The sequence below is a fragment of the Diorhabda carinulata genome, chromosome 9 (genome assembly GCF_026250575.1).
Source record: "Diorhabda carinulata isolate Delta chromosome 9, icDioCari1.1, whole genome shotgun sequence".
Lineage (NCBI taxonomy): Eukaryota > Metazoa > Arthropoda > Insecta > Coleoptera > Chrysomelidae > Diorhabda > Diorhabda carinulata.
In genome coordinates, this window is record NC_079468.1 from 723,288 (window position 1) to 749,290 (window position 26,003).

The 26,003-nt window shown below is 32.5% G+C and overlaps 1 protein-coding gene across 3 annotated transcripts in view; it reads right to left on the bottom strand.

Moving 5' to 3' along the window:
* LOC130898153 (lachesin) overlaps window positions 1-26,003 on the bottom strand; it is a 114,310-nt gene that overhangs the window by 3,894 nt on the left and 84,413 nt on the right. For all 3 annotated transcript variants that reach the window (XM_057807226.1, XM_057807225.1, XM_057807227.1), the window contains 3 exons: window positions 25,213-25,420; window positions 800-958; window positions 595-723 (listed from right to left, as the gene is read on the bottom strand). In XM_057807226.1, coding sequence (XP_057663209.1) covers window positions 595-723; window positions 800-958; window positions 25,213-25,420 — 496 coding nt within the window. The remainder of the gene's footprint in view (window positions 1-594; window positions 724-799; window positions 959-25,212; window positions 25,421-26,003) is intronic.

A 26,003-nucleotide genomic window follows, 5' to 3' on the forward strand; every position in this document is an offset into this window, starting at 1 on the left:
TGATAGTAATCGGAAAAAATGACAACGCGGCAACGATGTAAATTATCTGTCACGTCTGCTAACTGGTTGTAAAAGTAATTTATGAATAGAATTCGTATTATGATTTTTGATTATTATAGTATGTTATGGAAATTTTAATTGATAGTTGAACAATAGATTTTGTACCTTAGAGGTTTTTCTTTTTCTGTTTATTCGTTTGATAAGACCAAATTGAGTATTTGAATAGTGCATCGCGTGTTACGAGAAATTTCCCTACAACTATTTCGTATATTTCGCTTCGTAACCGTGAGAAAAAATAAACCAAAAACCTATTTATAAATATCGCTTAACGCAAAATTATAGTGGCACGTGAAAATGAAAGCAAATATTAGAATAAAAAATGTAGATGTTTGATATCAGATAAAGTTTAATTTTTTTTCTACTTCACCTTAATGTTTTATTGAACGCATTTCCAGAATAATGTGAGGTATTGAAAATTTTCGATGTAGGTATTTTAATTTGGAATAATTTAGAAAATTAATAATAAATAATTAGTGAAGCGACATCTCTTATTAAAAAAGCATAGTAAAAAATATAGTCGATAATATAGCTTACATTGAACTACAAGCTTTATCCTTTTACTGACAGATGGCGGTATTCCATTCGTCGCTATACAAAGATACGGCCCCATATGTTCTCTTCTGACGTTTGTTATATTTAAAACTGGTCCGATTGCGTTAAGAACTGAAATAAAATATATTATACAGTGCGTAACAACGAAAACAATCAACAAATTCGAATTATATGATTTTATTTATACCTTCTGTTCCATTTTGAAAACGAATCACCTCTCCATCTTCCCTTTTCCACATTATTGATGGTTCTGGAGAACCTTTTGCTACACATTGAAGACTCACATTGGAACCTTCGTCCACAACCATGTCCGTACTTGTCGGATAGTCGAGTATATCCGGTGGTACTAGGCCAAAACGGAAATAGTTCATTATTTAAAACCAACCGTTAATAAAACTCCGGTTTATATAATGAGCGGTTTAACAAATAAAAAATGCAATTAGTCAGCTACGTTATTAACATATGAGAAAAAAAAATCTCGTAGTGTTGAAATAAATTTCGTGCTCGGATTAAATGAAAACGGAATATTTTCAAGTTAAGAAGTTGAAAGCATTACACGTAAATCATAATTTCCGATCACAATTATGATAAACCAATTAAAACCGGAGGGATCCGTGACACGAAAGGGAAGCGAAAATATTTTTTTTTTAAATAAATTTTTTTTTTCGTTTTTAAACACTCTTACGATTAATAGCTTGTTATTACGAGGGTAGTATGAATTGTAAACGCCGAATCTTTTCCAAAACGCCACCGTATGTATATAAATCAAAGCAAAAAACTATTATTGGATTGTAACAAAGAGAAAATTTCATGTTGAACGATCAGAAGGTTAACTTTGTTATCTATTATTTATTTTTGAGATCAAACAAACACTCCCAATTGATTATCATTCAAAAGAACGCTCCTATTAGATCAGATGTACCTGTCAAATGTCTGTAGCAAAAAATCTGTGTATCTTTCATTCTTTTCCTGATTACAGCATCACAAAAACATTGGTTTATCAATATTTAGCCCGATTTCGTGTTGGCTACAGTTAATTCCATAAATGTTCAATAGGATTTGAGTCCGGGCTACGCGCTGGCCGTCAGGAGTCTACAGTATGTTCACGGGCATTAAAACTCCTCCTCCAAAAGTCACAATATTGCTCGAATCTTTCCCCAAATCGTAGACAGGTTACTCATTGGGCTGGGGTTAATCTAGGACCAGCAACTGGTTTTTTTTACTCGAGTTTAGTTGCCTTAAGGCTTCTTCTGATTGTCCAGCCACTCGTCGCGTTTCTCTGAGTTCTTGACGGACTCAAACACCAGCGAGGTCCCGATTTATTTTAAAATGATTGTTATAGAATGTGACTTACCTTTAAACGGATTATATTTATGAAAAATATTTTTATTCCGTTGTTGTTGTGATCTGGAACCGTCTCTGTTTTCAGAAACGTTATTTTTTACGCTTGTTTATATATATATATATATATATCGATAGTTAGCGATAATGAGTGTTCTCATTAAGGTAAAGTTCAAGGCAGTCCAGTCGTTAGCGTTAGGAAAACTACCTGAGCTTAATCTGTACCACACATCCCTCTAAACCTCCCCCGAACTGGCGAATTTAGTTCGAAGTCATTATAACGGTGATCAGTGCCAGAAACGAAGTCACGTTATATTTTCCAAGGGGAAACGAAGCTTAAACAAGTCGAGAGATGATCAAAGGGAATTAGAACTAACATTATATGATAACTTTATATAGCCGAAGCTCGAAACGGACGGAGACGTATTTATTTTTTTATTTATTTATTAAAAACATCGGTTTGTGGTATTAATTTGTACAAACAACATGTTGTTAACGTTTCAATGGAGGTTTTCTGTGTATTTCTATCCCCATTTTTTGTGCCGAACTTTTCAATTTTTGTTACCATAGCCACGAACAATAACTTAGTAGAAGTGTAAGTGTACAGTTTGACGCCAAAAAAAGTAAAATAGAGTTACGCGATAAATTAAAAGAGAAAATATGTCCACCACCTGTATTTAAAAGGGTTAAAAGGTAAGCAGATTTACGAAGATATGGTTAATACCCTTGGTGATCGATGTCCTTCGTGATAAATTGAACTGCAAGCTTCATCAGAGGTAAATTTTCGATGACCGATCGGGAAGGCGGCCAGTTTCTGTGTCTTGATTTTATCAGACCAAAAGGGTGCATTTCTACGTTCCAGAAACAAAGCAACGATCGATGGAATGGCGACACTCTGGTTCTCCAAGACCTAAGAAGTTTCGTGTCCAAAAATATGCTAGAAAAGTTCATGCTTGGGATTGCCATGATTGATTTCTTTGGATAAGGGTAGAACAATAATTGGAGATTACTATTCGACATTACTACGGGAAAAAATTAAAGAGAAAACACGCTGAAAGCTATTCAAAGGTGTTTTGTTTTTGCAGGACAACGCCCCGGCACACAAATCTCATTTTGCCATGCAAACACCCTCTTTATTCACCAGATTTGGATCCGTCCGACTATCATCTCTTTCTCCAACTGAAAAAAAGTTTAAAAGGTCGTAAATTTTCTTTTTAAAAGTCTAGAGACGTTGCAGGTTCGCTGTAATAAATGTATCCAATTAAATGGATAATATGTTGAGTAATAAAATATTTTGACAATTAAATTCTATAGTAGGATAAGAATTTGTCAATATACCCTCGTATATTTCATCGAGAAAAATGAGAAACTAGTTTTAATTCATACTTTCAAACATTTTTTGATATATCCTTGGATTGTTGTGCGTTTTGTTATTGGGAACGTGGCAATTAAACACCAAAGTGGACTAACTTTGATATATTTTACGAGCTTTCGAATACTTATGATATTCGAAGTACCGTTGATAGAAATATTGATTAATTGAAATATTTCAATACATATATACATCCAAACGATTAAATAATAAGATAATACGTCTTTGTGTTTTGTTCTCAACCTGAGACGACATCTGTATCGAAACCAACCCTATTAATCTATTAATTCCGGTTACAAATTCGTAGATAATATTATTGCGACGAATACGATATGTCATACGGTTGGATAGGTGTATACGTGTATCTACGGAATGTCATCACGATGATTGTTTCTGAATTTGGGGCCGTAAATTCGGATTATCAAAAGTTATATGTAAATTATGTACCTTCCATTTACACCTTGATGATTTCGTAAATGACTAACAGGTTAAACTGACGCGTGTATTGATTAAACATAAACACGGAGAAATATCATTTATTCCGAGTCTTCATTTGAACAATTTCTAGCGTTATTAGTATAATTAGGAGACTGAGAAACTTCGTTTTAATGCTTTTATGACATATTAAGTACCTGCGCCGGTCAGATATCAAATTCGTATCCCAGAAATCCTTTTAGAGCTCTTCCATGGTGAGTAAGTCCTGATGCATGGGTTCTCCCAGCTCTTTCCTATATTTCCCGGTAACCTGTCCAGGTGACTATGCTCATATTGCACCCGGTATATTTCAATTGTATTAGAAGGTCTTTTAGTCAATATTATTCAATATAATTTTTAGATTTTTTTTTTCCAAGAAATGCTTTGATGAAAAGGAAGTTGTCGCTAGTTCTAGCTCTGTCATAGAGTTCTGGGAAGTGTTTCTTCAAAACAGCTCTTGAAGAATGTGCCGTTGCATCTTCTTGTTTGGAGTTAATCTCTCCCAACTCCAATTTATATAACCGTTAGTTATTAATTGTTTATTTTCAGTTTTTGTCGATCAGTTCATGCTAAATGCTCTTTAAACCGGATTTTAATGGATCTCTTTGTCTGTCCAACGTACTTTTTTTATCAAAATCACTCTAAATCTGGTTATTTCTCATCTTGTTTCGGTTCGTTCATACTTTAAATGAACTAGATGCTGCTTAAACCGGATTTTAATGGATCTCTTTGTCTGTGCAACGTACTTTTTCATTAAAATCACTCCAAATCTGGTTGTTTTTTATCTTTTTATCGGTTCGTTTATAGTTTAAACGAACTAGATGCTCTTTAAACCGGATTTTAATGTATCTCTTTGTCTGTCCAACGTACTTTTTTATCAAAATCACTTTAAATCTGGTTGTTTCTCATCTTGTTTCGGTTCGTTTATACTTTAAATGAACTAGATGCTGCTTAAACCGGATTTTGATGGATCTCTTTGTCTGTCCAACGTATTTTTCATCAAAATCACTCTAAATCTGGTTGTTTCTCATCTTGTTTCGGTTCGTTTATACTTTAAATGAACTAGATGCTGCTTAAACCGGATTTTAATGGATCTCTTTGCTTGTCCAACGTACTTTTTCATCAAAATCACTCTAAATCTGGTTGTTTCTCATCTTTTTTCGTTTCGTTCACACTTTATATGAACTAGATGCTGCTTAAACCGGATTTCAATGGATCTCTTTGTCTGTCCAATGTACTTTTTCATCAAAATCACTTTAAATCTGGTTGTTTCTCATCTTGTTTCGGTTCGTTTATACTTTAAATGAACTAGATGCTGCTTAAACCGGATTTTGATGGATCTCTTTGTCTGTCCAACGTATTTTTCATCAAAATCACTCTAAATCTGGTTGTTTCTCATCTTGTTTCGGTTCGTTTATACTTTAAATGAACTAGATGCTGCTTAAACCGGATTTTAATGGATCTCTTTGCTTGTCCAACGTACTTTTTCATCAAAATCACTCTAAATCTGGTTGTTTCTCATCTTTTTTCGTTTCGTTCACACTTTAAATGAACTAGATGCTGCTTAAACCGGATTTTAATGTATCTCTTTGTCTGTCCAACGTATTTTTCATCAAAATCACTCTAAATCTGGTTGTTTCTCATCTTTTTTCGTTTCGTTCACACTTTAAATGAACTAGATGCTGCTTAAACCGGATTTCAATGGATCTCTTTGTCTGTCCAATGTACTTTTTCATCAAAATCACTTTAAATCTGGTTGTTTCTCATCTTGTTTCGGTTCGTTTATACTTTAAATGAACTAGATGCTCTTTAAACCGGATTTTAATGTATCTCTTTGTCTGTCCAACGTACTTTTTTATCAAAATCACTCTAAATCTGGTTGTTTCTCATCTTGTTTCGGTTCGTTTATACTTTAAATGAACTAGATGCTGCTTAAACCGGATTTTGATGGATCTCTTTGTCTGTCCAACGTATTTTTCATCAAAATCACTCTAAATCTGGTTGTTTCTCATCTTGTTTCGGTTCGTTTATACTTTAAATGAACTAGATGCTGCTTAAACCGGATTTTAATGGATCTCTTTGCTTGTCCAACGTATTTTTCATCAAAATCGCTTCAAATCTGGTTGTTTCTCATCTTGTTTCGGTTCGTTTATACTTTAAATGAACTAGATGCTGCTTAAACCGGATTTTGATGGATCTCTTTGTCTGTCCAACGTATTTTTCATCAAAATCACTCTAAATCTGGTTGTTTCTAATCTTGTTTCGGTTCGTTCATACTTTAAATGAACTAGATGCTGTTTAAACCGGATTTTGATGGATCTCTTTGTCTGTCCAACGTATTTTTCATCAAAATCACTCTAAATCTGGTTGTTTCTCATCTTGTTTCGGTTCGTTCATACTTTAAATGAACTAGATGCTGCTTAAACCGGATTTTAATGGATCTCTTTGTCTGTCCAACGTACTTTCTCATCAAAATCACTCCAAATCTGGTTGTTTCTCATCTTGTTTCGGTTCGTTCACACTTTAAATGAACTAGATGCTGCTTAAACCGGATTTTGATGGATCTCTTTGTCTGTCCAACGTATTTTTCATCAAAATCGCTTCAAATCTGGTTGTTTTTCATCTTGTTTCGGTTCGTTCATACTTTAAATGAACTAGATGCTGCTTAAACCGGATTTTAATGGATCTCTTTGCTTGTCCAACGTACTTTTTCATCAAAATCACTCTAAATCTGGTTGTTTCTCATCTTGTTTCGGTTCGTTTATAGTTTAAATGAACTAGATGCTGCTTAAACCGGATTTTGATGGATCTCTTTGTCTGTCCAACGTATTTTTATCAAAATCGCTTCAAATCTGGTTGTTTTTCATCGTGTTTCGGTTCGTTCATACTTTAAATGAACTAGATGCTGCTTAAACCGTATTTTAATGGATCTCTTTGCTTGTCCAACGTACTTTTTCATCAAAATCACTCTAAATCTGGTTGTTTCTAATCTTGTTTCGGTTCGTTTATAGTTTAAATGAACTAGATGCTGCTTAAACCGGATTTCAATGGATCTCTTTGTCTGTCCAATGTACTTTTTCATCAAAATCACTCCAAATCTGGTTGTTTCTCATCTTTTTTCGTTTCGTTCACACTTTAAATGAACTAGATGCTGCTTAAACCGGATTTCAATGGATCTCTTTGTCTGTCCAATGTACTTTTTCATCAAAATCACTCCAAATCTGGTTGTTTCTCATCTTTTTTCGTTTCGTTCACACTTTAAATGAACTAGATGCTGCTTAAACCGGATTTCAATGGATCTCTTTGTCTGTCCAATGTACTTTTTCATCAAAATCACTCCAAATCTGGTTGTTTCTCATCTTTTTTCGTTTCGTTCACACTTTAAATGAACTAGATGCTGCTTAAACCGGATTTCAATGGATCTCTTTGTCTGTCCAATGTACTTTTTCATCAAAATCACTCCAAATCTGGTTGTTTCTCATCTTTTTTCGTTTCGTTCACACTTTAAATGAACTAGATGCTGCTTAAACCGGATTTCAATGGATCTCTTTGTCTGTCCAATGTACTTTTTCATCAAAATCACTCCAAATCTGGTTGTTTCTCATCTTTTTTCGTTTCGTTCACACTTTAAATGAACTAGATGCTGCTTAAACCGGATTTCAATGGATCTCTTTGTCTGTCCAATGTACTTTTTCATCAAAATCACTCCAAATCTGGTTGTTTCTCATCTTTTTTCGTTTCGTTCACACTTTAAATGAACTTAGATGCTGCTTAAACCGGATTTTGATGGATCTCTTTGTCTGTCCAACGTATTTTTATCAAAATCGCTTCAAATCTGGTTGTTTTTCATCGTGTTTCGGTTCGTTCATACTTTAAATGAACTAGATGCTGCTTAAACCGTATTTTAATGGATCTCTTTGCTTGTCCAACGTACTTTTTCATCAAAATCACTCTAAATCTGGTTGTTTCTAATCTTGTTTCGGTTCGTTTATAGTTTAAATGAACTAGATGCTGCTTAAACCGGATTTCAATGGATCTCTTTGTCTGTCCAACGTACTTTTTTATCAAAATCACTCCAAATCCGGTTGTTTTTCATCTTGTTATCGGTTGGTTTATAGTTTAAATGAGCTAAATGCTCATATCGGAAGACATCCGGTATAACTGAGCTTCCTATTGTTTACTTACCATCATAATTTCGTCCCGTAGTGCTCGACAATTTGATATAACGTTTTTTTTATGGTATTTTGTATCATATTTCGTAATCACCATAAGAAATTGAACACATTCGAAACCGTGTTTCGGAGGGTAATATTCTTCGTTATAATTTAATTAGTAACTACCATTAACTATGCGGTTATTTATGGATGAACTTAACCGAATTATGGAAGTAAATACATTATCATTAATAGTTCACACATAGTTAATCAACCTTGTATAATATGAAAATAGATTAGATCGGATTCAAAAACTGTAAATTTTGTTTTGTTGTTTGTCATATTTACTAAATCATCTACAACAAAAAAATTATTTGTATTTTGAACAAAAAGTACATATTTACTTTGTCCTAATGTCTGTACTCGATTCCAAATAACTGGTTCATAGATTTTATGATATATTTATAAAAATTGATTATTCCGAAGTTATATAATTCAGTATTTTTCACATTGTACACGAGAGGGCGTTAGATGTAGCGTTTACTACGACACATTATAAGATTCATCGTATTACATATCGTACGACCCTCGTTAAAGGAATACCCAACATTGGGACGAAATTGGAACCGGGTGGTTGGAATCTGATCGGATCAGATCAGCGACAATATTTTTTCACGCTTCTAAAAATATTTAACGTTGGAAGGTGAATTTTGGCGCAAAAGTTGACGCACGAAAAACTGTCCAAAAATAAAGATATTGTTGGGAAAATTGTTAGTTGTCTACTCGATACGGGGAAGCAATTTTCAGTAACTTGGGTAGTTGATTATGGGCTAGTTATATCTGGGCTAGTCGGAATTAAGTCATTTCGTGGGTTCCTTCTACATTCACGAACGATTTCGAAACATTTCGCTTTCCTTATTTGGTTCATTTTGTAGATTTCGTTTTCGATGATATATTCTTCTGTAAAAACATTTTTATAGCACGAGCTTTCCCGAATAATGAACTAATTTGATTATTTATCACTAACCTACGGCAAAATAGGATCCACTGTGTAAAAATGTGCGTTTGGATCCACCAGGAAGGATGGTGAACCACCTTCCAGGGTTCTTTCAAATATCTGACGACTGTAATTAATTTTCCCATTATCCACGGACGTTATAGCATAATTTTTTTCCTTTTAATAAAAAAAAACTTTACTCTGTTTATGCTGGTTTAGTTTAGTCCACATTAAATAATTTGTATCGAGTATAATCAATGTTTTTCAGTTCTTGTAATTTTCAAAAATCACGTAAAACTTTCATGGTTAAATTCATGATATTTCGTTACTGTTTTTTGACTAAAATGATGACGAAGCACATTTCGAATGGCTAACTGACCTTTTCCTTTGCTAGATCGCTTGAACGAAGCTAACCACCCATATAGGATTTTACTATGGGCCCAGTATAGGCCCATACTTGGACCAAGGTAAGACAACTCTGGTCCTGACTTGGAAACCATTCTTGGTCCAGACTTGGCGCTACTCTGGAATGGTAACAATGCCCCTCGCTTAGTTTACAGCCGTGGGCCAGGCCCAGGTTGTCCAGAGAGACCCAAGACTGGTTTACAAGGCCTGGGCCAGACTTGGTTTCTTAGATAGTCCCAAGGCTAGTTTGCAAGTCTGGTCCAGGCTTGGCGAAACTCATGGATGATGATAATGTCCCTCCATATTCTGTTAATGTCTTGGAGGAATTTTGTTTCTCATAATTTTATCTTGTGAATCTTCTCTTTTGAACTTATTATGATCGTTTTAGTCTTAGCTTCATTTCTTTTGTTGTTTTTAACGCATTTGATACCTCTAGTTTAGCTCTCACATAATTTTTTGTTTCAACTAATTGTACAATCCCCTTAGTCAATTCGTATATTTGTTTTTTGTTTTTTATGTGTGTTCGCACTTGATATTTAATTAGTTTTTGATAAAGACGATTTTTGGATTGCCCATTTCAACGTGGTACGGCCCTGTTTTAGTAATATACCCGTTGGGCAAATGTACTCATTAACTGACGTTCGGCGTTATGAAATATCCGTTTTAAAAAATTTAATCTCGACAAAAACCGAGCTCAAAGTAATAAATATCGATTTTGAGAACGTGTATGTATACAAAATAACGAGATTGAAGTAAATAACGACGCTTTTGTAACATAAACTCGAATAAATCGTAGATGTTTCTTGTTAGTTAAAAAAAATAGCGTATCATATCAATATTCACTTTTTTTTATATGTTTCTTAAGCTGCTTTTAGTTATTTAAACTCACTTGTGTCCATACGCCTTCCGTCAGCTTCGGCCAATTTATATTTACGATGTTTTCATTGGTAAATAGTATAGATGATGAGTCCACGTGGACTGACGATTTGTTTAGATGCTGAACGAAGTTTATTGATTGTTCCTCGCTTAACTGTCTTTTGATATTGATATTGGAAGATTTATACTTGAATTTTCTTCAGTTTTTAATACCGAGACTGCTCCTTAGTACGACCTGCGAAGACCAGCATCGCAGAGGTCGACCAAATGTGGTGACGACTCCACTGGAGGATCGTAGACATTTCAAAAAAGGCTTATTAACTAAAAATTTGGACATGAGGAAGCTGTGCGCAAGATGGGTGCTGCGTTTGCTTACAATGGATCAAAAACAGCGTCGTGAAGATGTTTCCGTCCATCACATCAGTCCAGAAGCAAAAGAACAGTCAAAACAATGGACTGAAACGGAAGAACCAGCTCCATGTGTAGGCAAGATCATGACGGTACATTTTAGGATGTTAATATGATTGTCATTTCGAATTTTCAAAATTTTAAGACAACAAATCGTTCAGATTTCCTGTATTTTTTGTAGAAACAAAAATGGAAGAGATATCAGCTAAAAAGACTTGAATTTTGAAGGCTCCGAGCTGTGTTTGCAATAATGTAGAATTTTTGACAAATTAAAAACAAAACTTATACGAGGGTTGTAATGAAATGAAAATTTGGCTGTCAAAAAGATAGATGCCGCATAATTTGACAATCACCAACAAAAGTTTATGTCGATTGGTACAAAGAATCATTCGCCACACTTTAAAAACGTTTTCGGACAGTCAAAACATCGAATTGATGGTTTATCCACCGCAGAACCCTTGTTTAGTACACGCAGATCAAAAACTAAACGTTTTTCTACACCTGAATGGAATGGAATACTTCGACAATTGGTTACAACGCATAGAAAAATGTATTGATCTCAATATTCAATTAAAAATGTTTGTTTCCATATTAAGTTACTTAAGTTACAACCCTCGTAACAGTAAAAACTGATAAGCAAGTAAAAATTTTATATATAGAACAGATAAATATGATATTTATAAAAATTTGTAGACCAAGTTATTTTTTTGTTTTATTTTTATTGTGCACTATATTTTTGGATTTTTATTTTTTGAATTAAAACAAAAAAAAGCGAGAGATTTTTATAAAGGTTATCAATAACGATTATTATAAATTTATAATACAGTATTTTGCATTTTACAAATTTATAATTCATCAACTGAATTATTAATAAGGAATTTGACGGATGTTCGTCTTTGTTGGGGGTAGCGTCTATTCAATTTACCAAAAAGAAAACTTCGAAAAGTAGGTCCGTGCTGCTTTAACTCCCAATTTATAAAAGTATAAAGTGAATATTTATTAATAGGGATAGTTGAAAGATAGATGAAAGCAAAAATCAATATAGAACGTCGAGAAAAATCTCCAGAAAACTGACATGTACGTAAAAACTTTTTCTAATGATACTACTTCTGGATATGTAATTATAGATTGAAACACAACTTTGAAATGCTTTGAAAAGTTGCGGCGGCGTCCAATTGCCTCGTGAAATTTCTCGAAAATATCCACTAATCCAAAGTAATTGGAAGTGGAGAAGAAAAGTTTAGGTTTTATACAGATTGTCATTGCTGAAATTATTGAACATTAGCGGTAACACAAAAAATCTATTAATTCATAGTAAACAACTCAAATGATTATAGTGTTTAATACACGTTTCAATATTCATTCATTTCAATGTTCATTGCTCAATATATAGTTTTTCTAGCTCTACGAATAGCTACATGCATATTTTTATTGTACGTTTTGTCTCTAACCTCAAAATGTTAGGCGTTAACCTCTTTATAGGTTTGAAATTTCTATCCTGCAAGCATCCCCTCGGAGTTTGAGAGCAGTGTCGGCGATAACTTCTTTCTAGGTTAGAAATTTCTGCCCAGCTAGCATCCTCTCGAAGTTTGAGAACAGTTTCGGCGATAATCTCTTCATAGATTCAAAATTTCTGCCCAGCGAACGTCCCCTCGGAGTTTGAGAACAGTTTCGGCGATAATCTCTTCATAGATTCAAAATTTCTGCCCAACAAACATCTTCTCGTAGTTTGAGAACAGTTTCGGCGATAATCTCTTCATAGATTTAAAATTTCTGCCCAGCGAGCATCCCCTCGGAGTTTGAGAACAGTTTCGGCGATAATCTCTTCATAGAGTCAAAATTTCTGCCCAGCGAGCATCCCCTCGGAGTTTGAGAACAGTTTCGGCGATAATCTCTTCATAGAGTCAAAATTTCTGCCCAGCGAGCATCCCCTCAGAGTTTGAGAACAGTTTCGGCGATAATCTCTTCATAGAGTCAAAATTTCTGCCCAGCGAGCATCCCCTCAGAGTTTGAGAACAGTTTCGGCGATAATCTCTTCATAGATTCAAAATTTCTGCCCAGCGAACGTCCCCTCGGAGTTTGAGAACAGTTTCGGCGATAATCTCTTCATAGAGTCAAAATTTCTGCCCAGCGAGCATCCCCTCAGAGTTTGAGAACAGTTTCGGCGATAATCTCTTCATAGAGTCAAAATTTCTGCCCAGCGAGCATCCCCTCAGAGTTTGAGAACAGTTTCGGCGATAATCTCTTCATAGATTCAAAATTTCTGCCCAGCGAACGTTCCCTCGGAGTTTGAGAACAGTTTTGGCGATAATCTCTTCATAGAGTCAAAATTTCTGCCCAGCGAGCATCCCCTCAGAGTTTGAGAACAGTTTCGGCGATAATCTTTTCATAGATTCAAAATTTCTGCCCAGCGAGCATCCCCTCAGAGTTTGAGAACAGTTTCGGCGATAATCTCTTCATAGAGTCAAAATTTCTGCCCAGCGAGCATCCCCTCAGAGTTTGAGAACAGTTTCGGCGATAATCTCTTCATAGAGTCAAAATTTCTGCCCAGCGAGCATCCCCTCAGAGTTTGAGAACAGTTTCGGCGATAATCTCTTCATAGATTCAAAATTTCTGCCCAGCGAACGTTCCCTCAGAGTTTGAGAACAGTTTCGGCGATAATCTCTTCATAGATTCAAAATTTCTGCCCAGCGAACGTTCCCTCGGAGTTTGAGAACAGTTTCGGCGATAATCTCTTCATAGAGTCAAAATTTCTGCCCAGCGAGCATCCCCTCAGAGTTTGAGAACAGTTTCGGCGATAATCTCTTCATAGATTCAAAATTTCTGCCCAGTGAACGTCCCCTCGGAGTTTGAGAACAGTTTCGGCGATAATCTCTTCATAGAGTCAAAATTTCTGCCCAGCGAGCATCCCCTCAGAGTTTGAGAACAGTTTCGGCGATAATCTTTTCATAGATTCAAAATTTCTGCCCAACGAACATCTTCTCGAAGTTTGAGAACAGTTTCGGTGATAATCTTTTCATAGATTCAAAATTTCTGCCCAGCGAACATCTTCTCGGAGTTTGAGAACAGTTTCGGCGATAATCTTTTCATAGATTCAAAATTTCTGCCCAGCGAACATCTTCTCGGAGTTTGAGAACAGTTTCGGTGATAATCTTTTCATAGATTCAAAATTTCTGCCCAGCGAACATCTTCTCGGAGTTTGAGAACAGTTTCGGCGATAATCTTTTCATAGATTCAAAATTTCTGCCCAGCGAACATCTTCTCGGAGTTTGAGAACAGTTTCGGTGATAATCTTTTCATAGATTCAAAATTTCTGCCCAGCGAACATCTTCTCGAAGTTTGAGAACAGAAGTGTATGCGAAAGCTCAATTCTTGCAATTTTCATATAAATATTTATGTCTCATTGTCATTTTAATAGTTTTTCAAAAATAATGATTTCAAAATTTTGTGAAAAATATATTTGACCATAATTCCCTGATGATAAATACGTAGTTATTCGAAAGCTTGAAGTGGATATTAAATAAAATACACTTTGGTGTTTGATTACCACAATCCCACAATAATAAAGTCTATTTATATTGCTAATAACGAAGGTTTGATTTGGTTTAAGTCCACATTAATGAAACTGAAAATTTATAGGTTAGAATAGCAGCTAAGGCACTAGAGGTTATCATAGATTTTACTTTAGATGATAAACAGATCAGGGTATTCTTAGAATATAAGTAAGAAAGTACATAAAAGTACATTTTATAAACGAAATTATTAATAAATAATTCCAATATCATAAAATTGTATCGATAATTTTCTTGAGTTGTGGCCTGTTTCTGTCGACTCGATTTCTGTCACTACATTTTGATTACTCTCTTTTCTCGTTGTTTCCATTGCGGAATTGTTTTATTCAATCTGCCGTGTTCCTTTGTCGTATACCATTAAACGTATCATAGTAATTACATCTCACCGTTACCATGAGCTCGATGGAAAATCTACTTTCGGTTGAGCTTTTCGCGTGCTATCGAATAAAACCGTCACAAAACCTTCCAAGCTCATGATCAATTAGTTGTATTAGTCCTTTCTCCCGTTGTTTTAATTATGATTACTACATTTAAAATTTTTGCGGATGCTTACAACGAAAATGTCGATTGCACTAATTTAAATATTTGGATCTGTCATAAAAAAATGATAAAAAATCTGAAATAATTCGATAAATTTGGTTTTTATCTCGAAAAAATTGTGAAACATACGAAAATTTGTAGAAATACCACATAATAAATTGCAGAGCAGTATTAAATACAAAAAAAACTAAAGAAAAACCAAAAAAATCTGAAATAATTGAATAAATTTGGTTAATCTCGAAGAAATCGCAGAAAAAAAAAAAAATTTATAGAAATATCACCAAACATATTGCAAAACAGGTTTAAATACAAAAAAACTTTAGAAAAATCAGACAAAAAAACAGAAATCTGAAATAATTCATTAAATTTGGTTTTTTATCTCGAAAAAATTGCAGAAAAAAACAAAAATTTGTAGAAATATCACCAAATAAATTGCAAAGCAGTATTAAATACGAAAAAAACTAAGGAAAAACCAAAAAAGATAAAAAATCTGAAATAATTTAATAAATTTGGTTTTTATCTCGAAAAAATTGCAGAAATATCACGTAATAAATTGCAAAACAGGTTTAAATACAAAAAAACTTGAAAAAAATGTGAAATATTTCAATAAATTTGGTTTTTATCTCGAAAAAGTTGCAAAAAAACAAAAATTTGTAGAAATATTTCCAAATAAAATGCAAAGCAGCATCAAATACAAAAAAAAACTTTAGAAAAACCAAAAAAAAAGGTTAAAAAATTTGAAAAAATTTGATAAATTTGGTTTCTATCTCGAAAAAATTGCAGAAAAAAACAAAAAATTGTAGAAATATCACCAAATAAAAAGCAAAACAGGTTTAAACACAAAAAAACTTTAGAAAAATAAATAAAAATCTGAGAAATCTGAAATAATTCAATAAATTTGGTTTCTATCTCGAAAAAGTTGCAAAAAAATAAAAATTTGTAGAAATATCACCAAATAAAAAGCAAAACAGGTTTAAACACAATAAAACTTTAGAAAAATAAATAAAAATCTGAGAAATCTGAAATGATTCAATAAATTTTGTTTTTATCTCGAAAAAATTGTAGAAAAAAACAAAAATTTGTAGAAATATCAACAAATAAATTGTAAAACAGGTTTAAATTCAAAAAAACTTGAAAAAAATGTGAAATATTTCAATAAATTTGGTTTCTATCTCGAAAAAGTTGCAAAAAAACAAAAATTTGTAGAAATATCAACAAATAAATTGCAAAACAGGTTTAAACACAAAAAAACTTTAGAAAAATAAAAAAAAATCTGCGAAATCTGAAATAATTCAATAAAGTAGGTTTTTATCTCGAAAAAATTGCAGAAATATCACGTAATAAATTGTAAAACAGGTTTAAATTCAAAAAAACTTGAAAAAAATGTGAAATATTTCAATAAATTTGGTTTCTATCTCGAAAAAGTTGCAAAAAAACAAAAATTTGTAGAAATATCAACAAATAAATTGCAAAACAGGTTTAAACACAAAAAAACTTTAGAAAAATAAAAAAAAAATCTGCGAAATCTGAAATAATTCAATAAATTTGGTTTTTATCTCGAAAAAATTGTAGAAAAAAAGAAAAATTTGTAGAAATATCAACAAATAAATTGCAAAACAGGTTTAAACACAAAAAACTTTAGAAAAATAAAAAAAATCTGAGAAATCGGAAATAAATCAATAAAGTTGGTTTTTATCTCGAAAAAATTGTAGAAAAAAAGAAAAATTTGTAGAAATACCACCAAATAAATTGTAGAGCAGCATTAAATGTCATTGCGAGAGTGTAAATATGATCCCGATGTATTTTTTATTGTACGTGGTAAATTTTCGATACCAAGAATATAATAAAAATCAAAAAACCACGTCAATGTCACAAGACAACCTAAACACATTATTTTTTCAACTAGTACTACAATTAACAACACCGCTCAATTCATAATGATTCGATTGCCTTTTTAACTATAGTAGATCAAACAAAAGTTTTTATTATCTGCAATTGATATTCTAAAAAATATACGCGTTGCCGTTTATACAGCCACTCAACGACGTGGGTCATTTTACCTAATCGAAAGACCGCGCAGAACACGTACGTGTATCTCATATGATTAATAATACTATTGAAAAACGACTGCGAAGCTAGTTTTGGATTCGTGATTTATATCGTTTAAATCAAACGTGAATTCTTAAACTATCTATGAAGTAATTATTCAATGTATCTATGTTTGATATTGTAATAAATTTGTTTGTGGATTGGCCTAAGTTGGCTTCGTTCTTCGTGGATGTCTGTTACAAAGAAACCTCCCGCAATTTATAGACTATTGTGGGTTTGAGGTTTACACAGAATTTGTTGAAAATTTAGTGGTAGTTTGCTTTGGGAAAGCGATGCCTATCCCTTCCTATTTATATAAATATATATAAATTTGTTGAGCACATACAAAAGGTTACTGTTGCAATCCCTTTGGTTATTGATGGTACACAGAAAAAAATCATTTATAAAATTACTTTCCAGCATTTTGTATTATTCAGTTTTGTATAAGGGATTTATAGAGATTTTGCTCAGTATTTTTAAGCAAGATTTTATAAAGTTAAATGTCGGTAGTCAGCAAAACTCAGTAATTGGACTGTTCCTCGCTATTAAAATTCTCTTGAGACTCCAAATATGGAAAAGTGAATAATTGTTTTCAACTTTCGCGTTGTTAGGAAAATTCCGTTTTATGATTAATCGCCTGTCCTTATTATTAAGCAATAATTTGGTTTTTCTATTTGTTTTTGATCTCTTCAATAATGCTGACTTTTATTAAACTTTAGAAAACATGAGGAAAACTTCTTTTATGTCCCATTATTCCATATACTTAGGGATCGAAATAATTCACATGAAAACCAAATTATGAACTGTTTCTCATAAAAATTTCTTCAGAGAACGACATAAAAACAAACTAATTGAGGGAAATATAGAAACACGTCTTTTTATTTCGCTGTGTCTTCGTCCTAAATATTATGATAATGATAACAAAATAAAACTGACACGATATTAATGCATATTTAATAATTATTTATGATGATATTAATGAAATAAACAATATAATGAGTAATATAAAATAAAAAATTATAATAGATACGGAAAAACTGTAGTACCGACGAGTGGACGTGCCGGAAATCATCTAGAAGAGCTAAAAAATCTTTTAAAAGTTCTTGTTAGGCCATTTCTAGTAACCAAAAGTGGTATATTGGAAAAATGAAACGTCTAGTAGTTCAGGGGATGTTTAATAAGAAAATTGAATCAACACGTCTTTTTATTTCGCTGTGTCTTCGTTCTAAATATTATGATAATGATAACAAAATAAAGCTGACACGATATTAATGTATATTTAATAATTATTTATGATGATATTGATGAAATAAACAATATAATGAGTAATATGAAATAAAAAATTATAATAGATACGGAAAAACTGTAGTACCGACGAGTGGACGTGCCGGAAATCATCTAGAAGAGCTAAAAAATCTTTAAAAAGTTCTTGTTAGGCCATTTCTAGTAACCAAAAGTGGTATATTGGAAAAATGAAACGTCTAGTAGTTCAGGGGATGTTTAATAAGAGTATTGAATCAACACGTCTTTTTATTTCGCTGTGTCTTCGTCCTAAATATTATGATAATGATAACAAAATAAAACTGACACGATATTAATGTATCATTAATAATTATTTATGATGATATTAATGAAATAAACAATATAATGAGTAATATGAAATAAAAAATTATAATAGATACGGAAAAACTGTAGTACCGACGAGTGGACGTGCCGGAAATCATCTAGAAGAGCTAAAAAATCTTTTAAAAGTTCTTGTTAGGCCATTTCTAGTAACCAAAAGTGGTATATTGGAAAAATGAAACGTCTAGTAGTTCAGGGGATGTTTAATAAGAAAATTGAATCAACACGTCTTTTTATTTCGCTGTGTCTTCGTTCTAAATATTATGATAATGATAACAAAATAAAGCTGACACGATATTAATGTATATTTAATAATTATTTATGATGATATTGATGAAATAAACAATATAATGAGTAATATGAAATATAAAATTATAATAGATACGGAAAAACTGTAGTACCGACGAATGGACGTGCCGGAAATCATCTAGAAGAGCTAAAAAATCTTTAAAAAGTTCTTGTTAGGCCGTTTCTAGTAACCAAAAGTGGTATATTGGAAAAATGAAACGTCTAGTAGTTCAGGGGATGTTTAATAAGAAAATTGAATCAACACGTCTTTTTATTTCGCTGTGTCTTCGTCCTAAATATTATGATAATGATAACAAAATAAAGCTGACATGATATTAATGTATATTTAATAATTATTCATGATGATATTGATGAAATAAACAATATAATGAGTAATATGAAATATAAAATTATAATAGATACGGAAAAACTGTAGTACCGACGAATGGACGTGCCGGAAATCATCTAGAAGAGCTAAAAAATCTTTAAAAAGTTCTTGTTAGGCCATTTCTAGTAACCAAAAGTGGTATATTGGAAAAATGAAACGTCTAGTAGTTCAGGGGATGTTTAATAAGAAAATTGAATCAACACGTCTTTTTATTTCGCTGTGTCTTCGTCCTAAATATTATGATAATGATAACAAAATAAAGCTGACATGATATTAATGTATATTTAATAATTATTCATGATGATATTGATGAAATAAACAATATAATGAGTAATATGAAATATAAAATTATAATAGATACGGAAAAACTGTAGTACCGACGAATGGACGTGCCGGAAATCATCTAGAAGAGCTAAAAAATCTTTAAAAAGTTCTTGTTAGGCCGTTTCTAGTAACCAAAAGTGGTATATTGGAAAAATGAAACGTCTAGTAGTTCAGGGGATGTTTAATAAGAGTATTGAATCAACACGTCTTTTTATTTCGCTGTGTCTTCGTCCTAAATATTATGATAATGATAACAAAATAAAACTGACACGATATTAATGCATATTTAATAATTATTTATGATGATATTATTAAAAAATATTCATTGTGTATCTTTAGAACTGGAATTGGGGTGATATTAATATTAGAAAGGCTTTTTTTTTTTTAGAGAAGGTATAAATTCGTTCTAATAATTATACTCTTAAAGTCTTTTTCAACTGCCTATTTTACCAGCTACTCGATTCCTTTCTAAACAGCGGAATTTTTTTGAAAAACCTCAGTAGCAAATGACTCAAACTGTTTCCGATGAAAGCATAGCTAATCAAGGTCTTTGGACGAAGCTTCTGCTTCAACACAGTTTCTCAAATACTACGGGACGACTCGAAACGAAGATAAGCGAGATGTATGGTTCTTAAAACGATACAGGTATTTCAGAAATCACCCCTGACAAATCTTAGTCAATATTCAACGTTGTAGGCCGGTTTTCCGTTCTTCATTCGTGAATTTTGCTTGGGTTAATTCGATAGAACCTTTTCGCCACTTATATCTTCAGCAATTGAGCTTATAATTAGGATTCCAGCCATAACACAAGCTGCGTTTGCAACTTTCGAAACACTCAGTCAAATATACTCTGTCAATTCCTTTTTTCGTGATTCTTGATGAGTGTTAATGCATCAACTCATATCGGAATGTCGTAGATGAGTACAATGGTCACTACAGCAGCCCTTTTTCTGCTTCGGATCTCTTATATCGAACATTAGCAGTACCAAGACTGTTCTGACTATCGCAGCTTTAAAGGCTCAAATGCTGTGTTCGCTATTTGAAGTTTGAACGAATGAATATGAAGCTTAGATGTTATTTAATGCACTTCGACTTATATCTGTTTTTCCCTAGTAATTTGCACTGCGCCTCAGTCTTGTGTTCAGCTAGTTTCTAGTCTATCGTGTCCATCTATTGGTTAATAAGCTCGAAGGTAATGAAAAATGTAAATATCTTCTTAATTTTGTACTAAAAAGTTAACATTCATAGTAGCGAACCTAGAACGAAGCCTTGAGGTACCTTCCAGCGATCGTATACTCTTTTGGACCGGTCTCGGTTGTGTTCTGTGAGTTAAACCTGAAGATCTATCAACCTACAGGTAGAAGTGTGCAGCTCACTTGAATATTTTTTGAGCTTGTATTCTCTCGTGGAAACCTCCGTCAACTGATTTGATTTTTCTTTTTGATTACTATCCCTACGTCCTCCTGGTTCAGCAAGTCCTGCTCCTGTCGGTATATTTCAAATCTTCAGCTTTCAGAATTCAAAAAAACTTGTCTGCTCCGCTGCAAGCAAGGTATTCCGGGGACTCTTCATATTTGAATTTGTACTGGAATGTAGACAGAAAGAATCTGTCGGGTTTGTGAGTTGTCTACTTCTTAAAGTTATGGATTAAGCACCTGATGTTTAATTGTGTGCTATCAAACACAAAATTCGAAGTTTATGAACAGAGTTATATTTCATAACCATAGGAGATTCCTGGTAAGGATGAGACTCAAACAGACGTTGTAGATACGGACTGTAACGGCTTTTTGCTCATTGGCGTGCTTACAGTAGGTTAAACTGTGGTGGTTCCTGTGAAACACCGTCAAAAAGATGATGCTCCATTTGAAATTGCTTTCTGCAGATGCTCTGTTCTTCCGAGACAATATTTGACGCACGGCAACTCCGATTTAACGGAATTTGGATATGCTCGAGTTTTCTTGCACCCCAAGAGCTTCCTGTTCTCCTGTAAGCGTTTTGGAAAAGATGACAGAGCCCTAGGATAAAGGAATTTAGTTTATGAATGTTTATCTTATCTTATAAAGTAATTTCCATTAGAAACTCTGTTAAGTATTGAAATCCGAACGAATTTATTATAAATATGATATTGATTGAAATAGGGTTCATTCATCTTCCTGCATCCGGGTCTGTTAATTTTTGATATTGAGGTTGGGATAATCTAATTCGGCTGCAACACCATTTTGATCTCATCAGATAATTTAAAGTGAACCAATTTTCATAACTCTATTACTATATACCTTATTAGCTCTGGAAAACTCCTACGGTTGATAATGGTTTTCGGGTGTTTTCTCGTTCTCTTTATCTAATTTCAGTAAAGGCGTTTAGAAAGATTGGAAGTCGCGACACTTCGTGAGTACGTGATAGATTCAAGACATCGCCGTGACCGTACATTTTGACAACTGTACGATTAATTGAAAACGACTTCTTCTTTTAATCCGCGATGATTTGTTCAAATAACTAACGTGAACTGTATCTTTAGTTTGCGTAATCACTTCGTGATGGGTGAATCCATTTGAGTATTCACCAGGTTATCTGGTTATTGAACCATATGGTGCATGCCTCTGGGATTTTATGACAATCCTAATTAACGTTTGAATTATTAGTATCTATGTATATATACATAACATCCATGTTTGTTGATGAACAAACCTTATACTACATTTTACAGAAAGAGTAATTGTCCTAGAAATTGAGTGATTTTTTTTTAGTTTATAATAAGTTTCTTTTGGTGTGCTCGCTACCTATCGTGCGTGGAATTGAATTAAAAAGCTTGTAAAGGGCAAAAACATAATAACTATCTTCTAATGGTATCTTATTTGTACTATAGGTTCATTATGATTACTTGTGTACGCATGAGTCAACACGTCTCTTTATTTCGCTGTGTCTTCGTCCTAAATTTCATGATAATGATAACAAAATTCTTCTATTAGTTCAGGGAGTGTTTTTAATAAGAGTATTACTTGATTTAATTGCAATATAATTCCAATAAGTTTGCTTTATGTCTCTTTTTACATTTTTTTGGGTTATGTGGATCTAAAAAGCTAAATTTCCAATCCTTTATGCCAAATTTCATTTCGCTATTGAGTGTTTTGAAGATACTGTATATCCATATTTGTGGATGAATCTTTTTTGGCAGTTAAATTTTTTTCCTTTCGTCTCCCTTTATTTGAAATAACTTTATATATCAGACGTATCAAATCCAAAATTTGATAGAATGATAAAAACGACGTATTTCAGGAATGTTTATGTATTGTGCAATTTGGCAACGATGTAAGATTGTGTTAAGATAGCCGTCTGTGAATGCCGGCTACATAAGACCACGCAAAACGGGAAATAATGCCCCAAATGTCTATTATCAGTATAAGAATATACATTTACGTCATCAGCGTTTCAGATAATATCAAACGAGTAGGTATTTTCGCCAGAAATGGCGTCTGATAACAAATTTTTGTAAATCGTTTAAAGAAATGATACTAGACATAACAAAAAATAAAATTTATGCTTCGATAAATTTATTATTAGCTTAACAATATTGACAAATTGCAGCGTCTCGATCAGAACTTCAAAATAATTGACATTGACATTGACAACAAGATGTCTACTAGATGTCATTTAAGTCAACTACGAGGATTGCTATTTAAGTTTTGAGATATGGCAACACTGATGTAAAAAAGCGAACGGAACGCGTTCTGGACGGTTCCGAACGACCAAATACCGAAATGACATACATCCAATAAATACTCTCATAGAGGGCGTAAGTTACACGATTCGTATCAAAATCACACCGACAATTTGTAGATTCACACGAAACCAATAATGCGCTTTTTGGGATTCAAATATATATTTTAGTTTAGAGGTGATTGATTTATTAAAAATAATTTGCATTAAGGGTTGTTCTTTCTTGTAATGTTGATCGGGTAATTATCTGTTAAGAGCTTTGGAATTGTCTGTAATGATTAGGAATAGATGATCCAAACGTGTCAAAATCTCTTATTTAAAAAGATATTTATGAAAAAATTCCATTAAAGTATACAGGGTGTCCCGCGACGATTTAAAACTATCTGTATATGGCAAAATACTATGTAACTTTGTTATTTTATATAAAACACCCTATATATTATTACATTTTTCATATCTACGTAAAATTTTAGTTAGCTTTTGTCCAAAAACTTTTTTCGAAAAATGTATACTTTTTGAGTTATTAATTTTTTTGTAAAAAATTTGACAGTTGCAGACCCTTATAAATTATTTTTTTACGAGAATACCCTTAAAGATATGAGAATGGTTTCTGTTCGGTTGCTTTTGGTAAAGTCAGACGTATTTGAATCTATGTTTAAAACTTTTTCGTTTTATACAGGGTGTGTATAAGAAGTGTTCAAAGTTTTACTTCATAAATATCAAATTTCTCTATTTTTTTAAAATAGAACACCCTGTATATTAATACGTTTTTGATATCTACGTAAAATTTTAGTATATTTTTGCGAATAAAATTTTTTCGAAAAATGCATACTTTTTGAGTTATTAATTTTTTTGTAAAAAATTTGACAGTTGCAGACCCTTATAAATTATTTTTTTACGAGAATACCCTTAAAGAAATGAGAATGGTTTCTGTTCGGTTGCTTTTAGCAAGGTCAGATATATTCGAATCAATGTTGAAAAATTTTTTATTTTATACAGGGTGTGTATAAAATGTGTTCAAAGTTTGACTTCGTAAATATCAATTTTTTTTACTTTTTTAAACAGAACCACCCGGTTTTTTCCATTCAGGGGTAAAAAATAATGCAAATTCATTTATTCTTTTCTATACCTAAACCTTAACCTTATCCAGATATTAAATTTTTATTTTGAGTCGTTGATACAAGCAGTAAGAAATAAAAAAGTATTTTTCTTTATCTTGTCAAGGTATGTGAAAAAAATCACATCAAATTATATGTACTAATCCTATTCCAACTTTTAGTTGTTTCCGAGTTTGCCTTATTTTTTACCCCTGAATGCATTAACGTAGAAAAAACCGGGTGGTTCTATTTAAAAAAATAAAGAAATTTGATATTTATGAAGTTAATATTTGAACACTTTTTATACATACCCTGTATAAAATAAAAAAATTTTTAATATAAATTCAAATACATCTGACCTTGCTAAAAGTAACCGAACAGAAACAATTTTCATATTTTTAGGAGTACTTTCGTAAAAAAATAATTTATAAGGGTCTGTAACGGTCAAATTTTTTACAAAAAATTTAATAACTCAAAAAGTATACATTTTTCGAGAAAAATTTTTGGACAAAAGTATACTAAAATTATACGTAAATTTCAAAAATGTATTAATATACAGGGTGTTCTATTTAAAATAACAAAGTTATACAGTATTTTGCCATATACAGATAGTTTTAACTAGTCGTGGGACACCCTGTATAACGTGTCACTTAATTAAGTAGATTTTGAAAAATTTTGCTTTGCTAATATTATATATACAATTTCGAAAAATAATTTTCACGTGTTTCTCAGGTCAATTTGTATTATAACTTCTTTTTCATGAAGTTGTCCATCCGGTATATTTTTGATTGACAATAACACAAACAACGATACTAATTTTCAAAAAATGACAATTTTCTATGGCATATTCGATTTCCCAAACATATTCGTAGACAATTCTATTGCAATATATGAAAATACTATTCTAGATACGGGGTTACCACGAAATGTACTCACCGACAACTGTTAAATATCCGATTTGACTTTTCATAGGATCAGTATTTATTTGACACATATACCATCCTTGGTCTGATTCTCTAACATCTTTGATATGCAAATGCCAAATATTTTTCTCGCTGTTCGAGACTCCGATACGATTATTTTTGGTAATAACGTGATTGTGAATTGTGAGAATAGTTTGAGTATCCACTTTTAACCAAGCCACCTGTAAAAAATACAAAATATACCGAGTATGAACGTAAATTAGCATGTGTCAAACATGTAATGATTCATGTCAAGTAAACTAAATATCTAATTACCGACAATTTTGTTTGATTTACCGTATTAAATCATAAAACGTAAATGGACGAGTAAAATGTACTTGGCGTTTGGTTTAAACAGTGTACCAGACTTGTACTGAGCACTTTTTTTGTATCCCATTCGTTTTTATCCAGAAAACGAAATTTTGAAGCAAAAACCATGAAGAATCGTCTGGACTAGAGTCATAATCTTGAATTATGATTGTCTGCAATTGATATTGCAAGAAATATAACTGCTATTTGGTCTATATGTTGTGGTGAATGTTGAAGAACGTCAAACACCATTTTGTTACGACTAGAACCGAGTAAATTCCACAAATTTTGATTTTTCGTAGAGGCTTTTAACGAAGTAAATTCAACCAGACTAAGAGGCGGGAAAAATAATTTGGTTTAGGGGCGTCAAAATCCTTAATCCAGTCCTGTAAATTAGGTTTGCGTATTTTATTGAAAACGAATATTAATTCATTTGATTTAATATGGAAAATACTA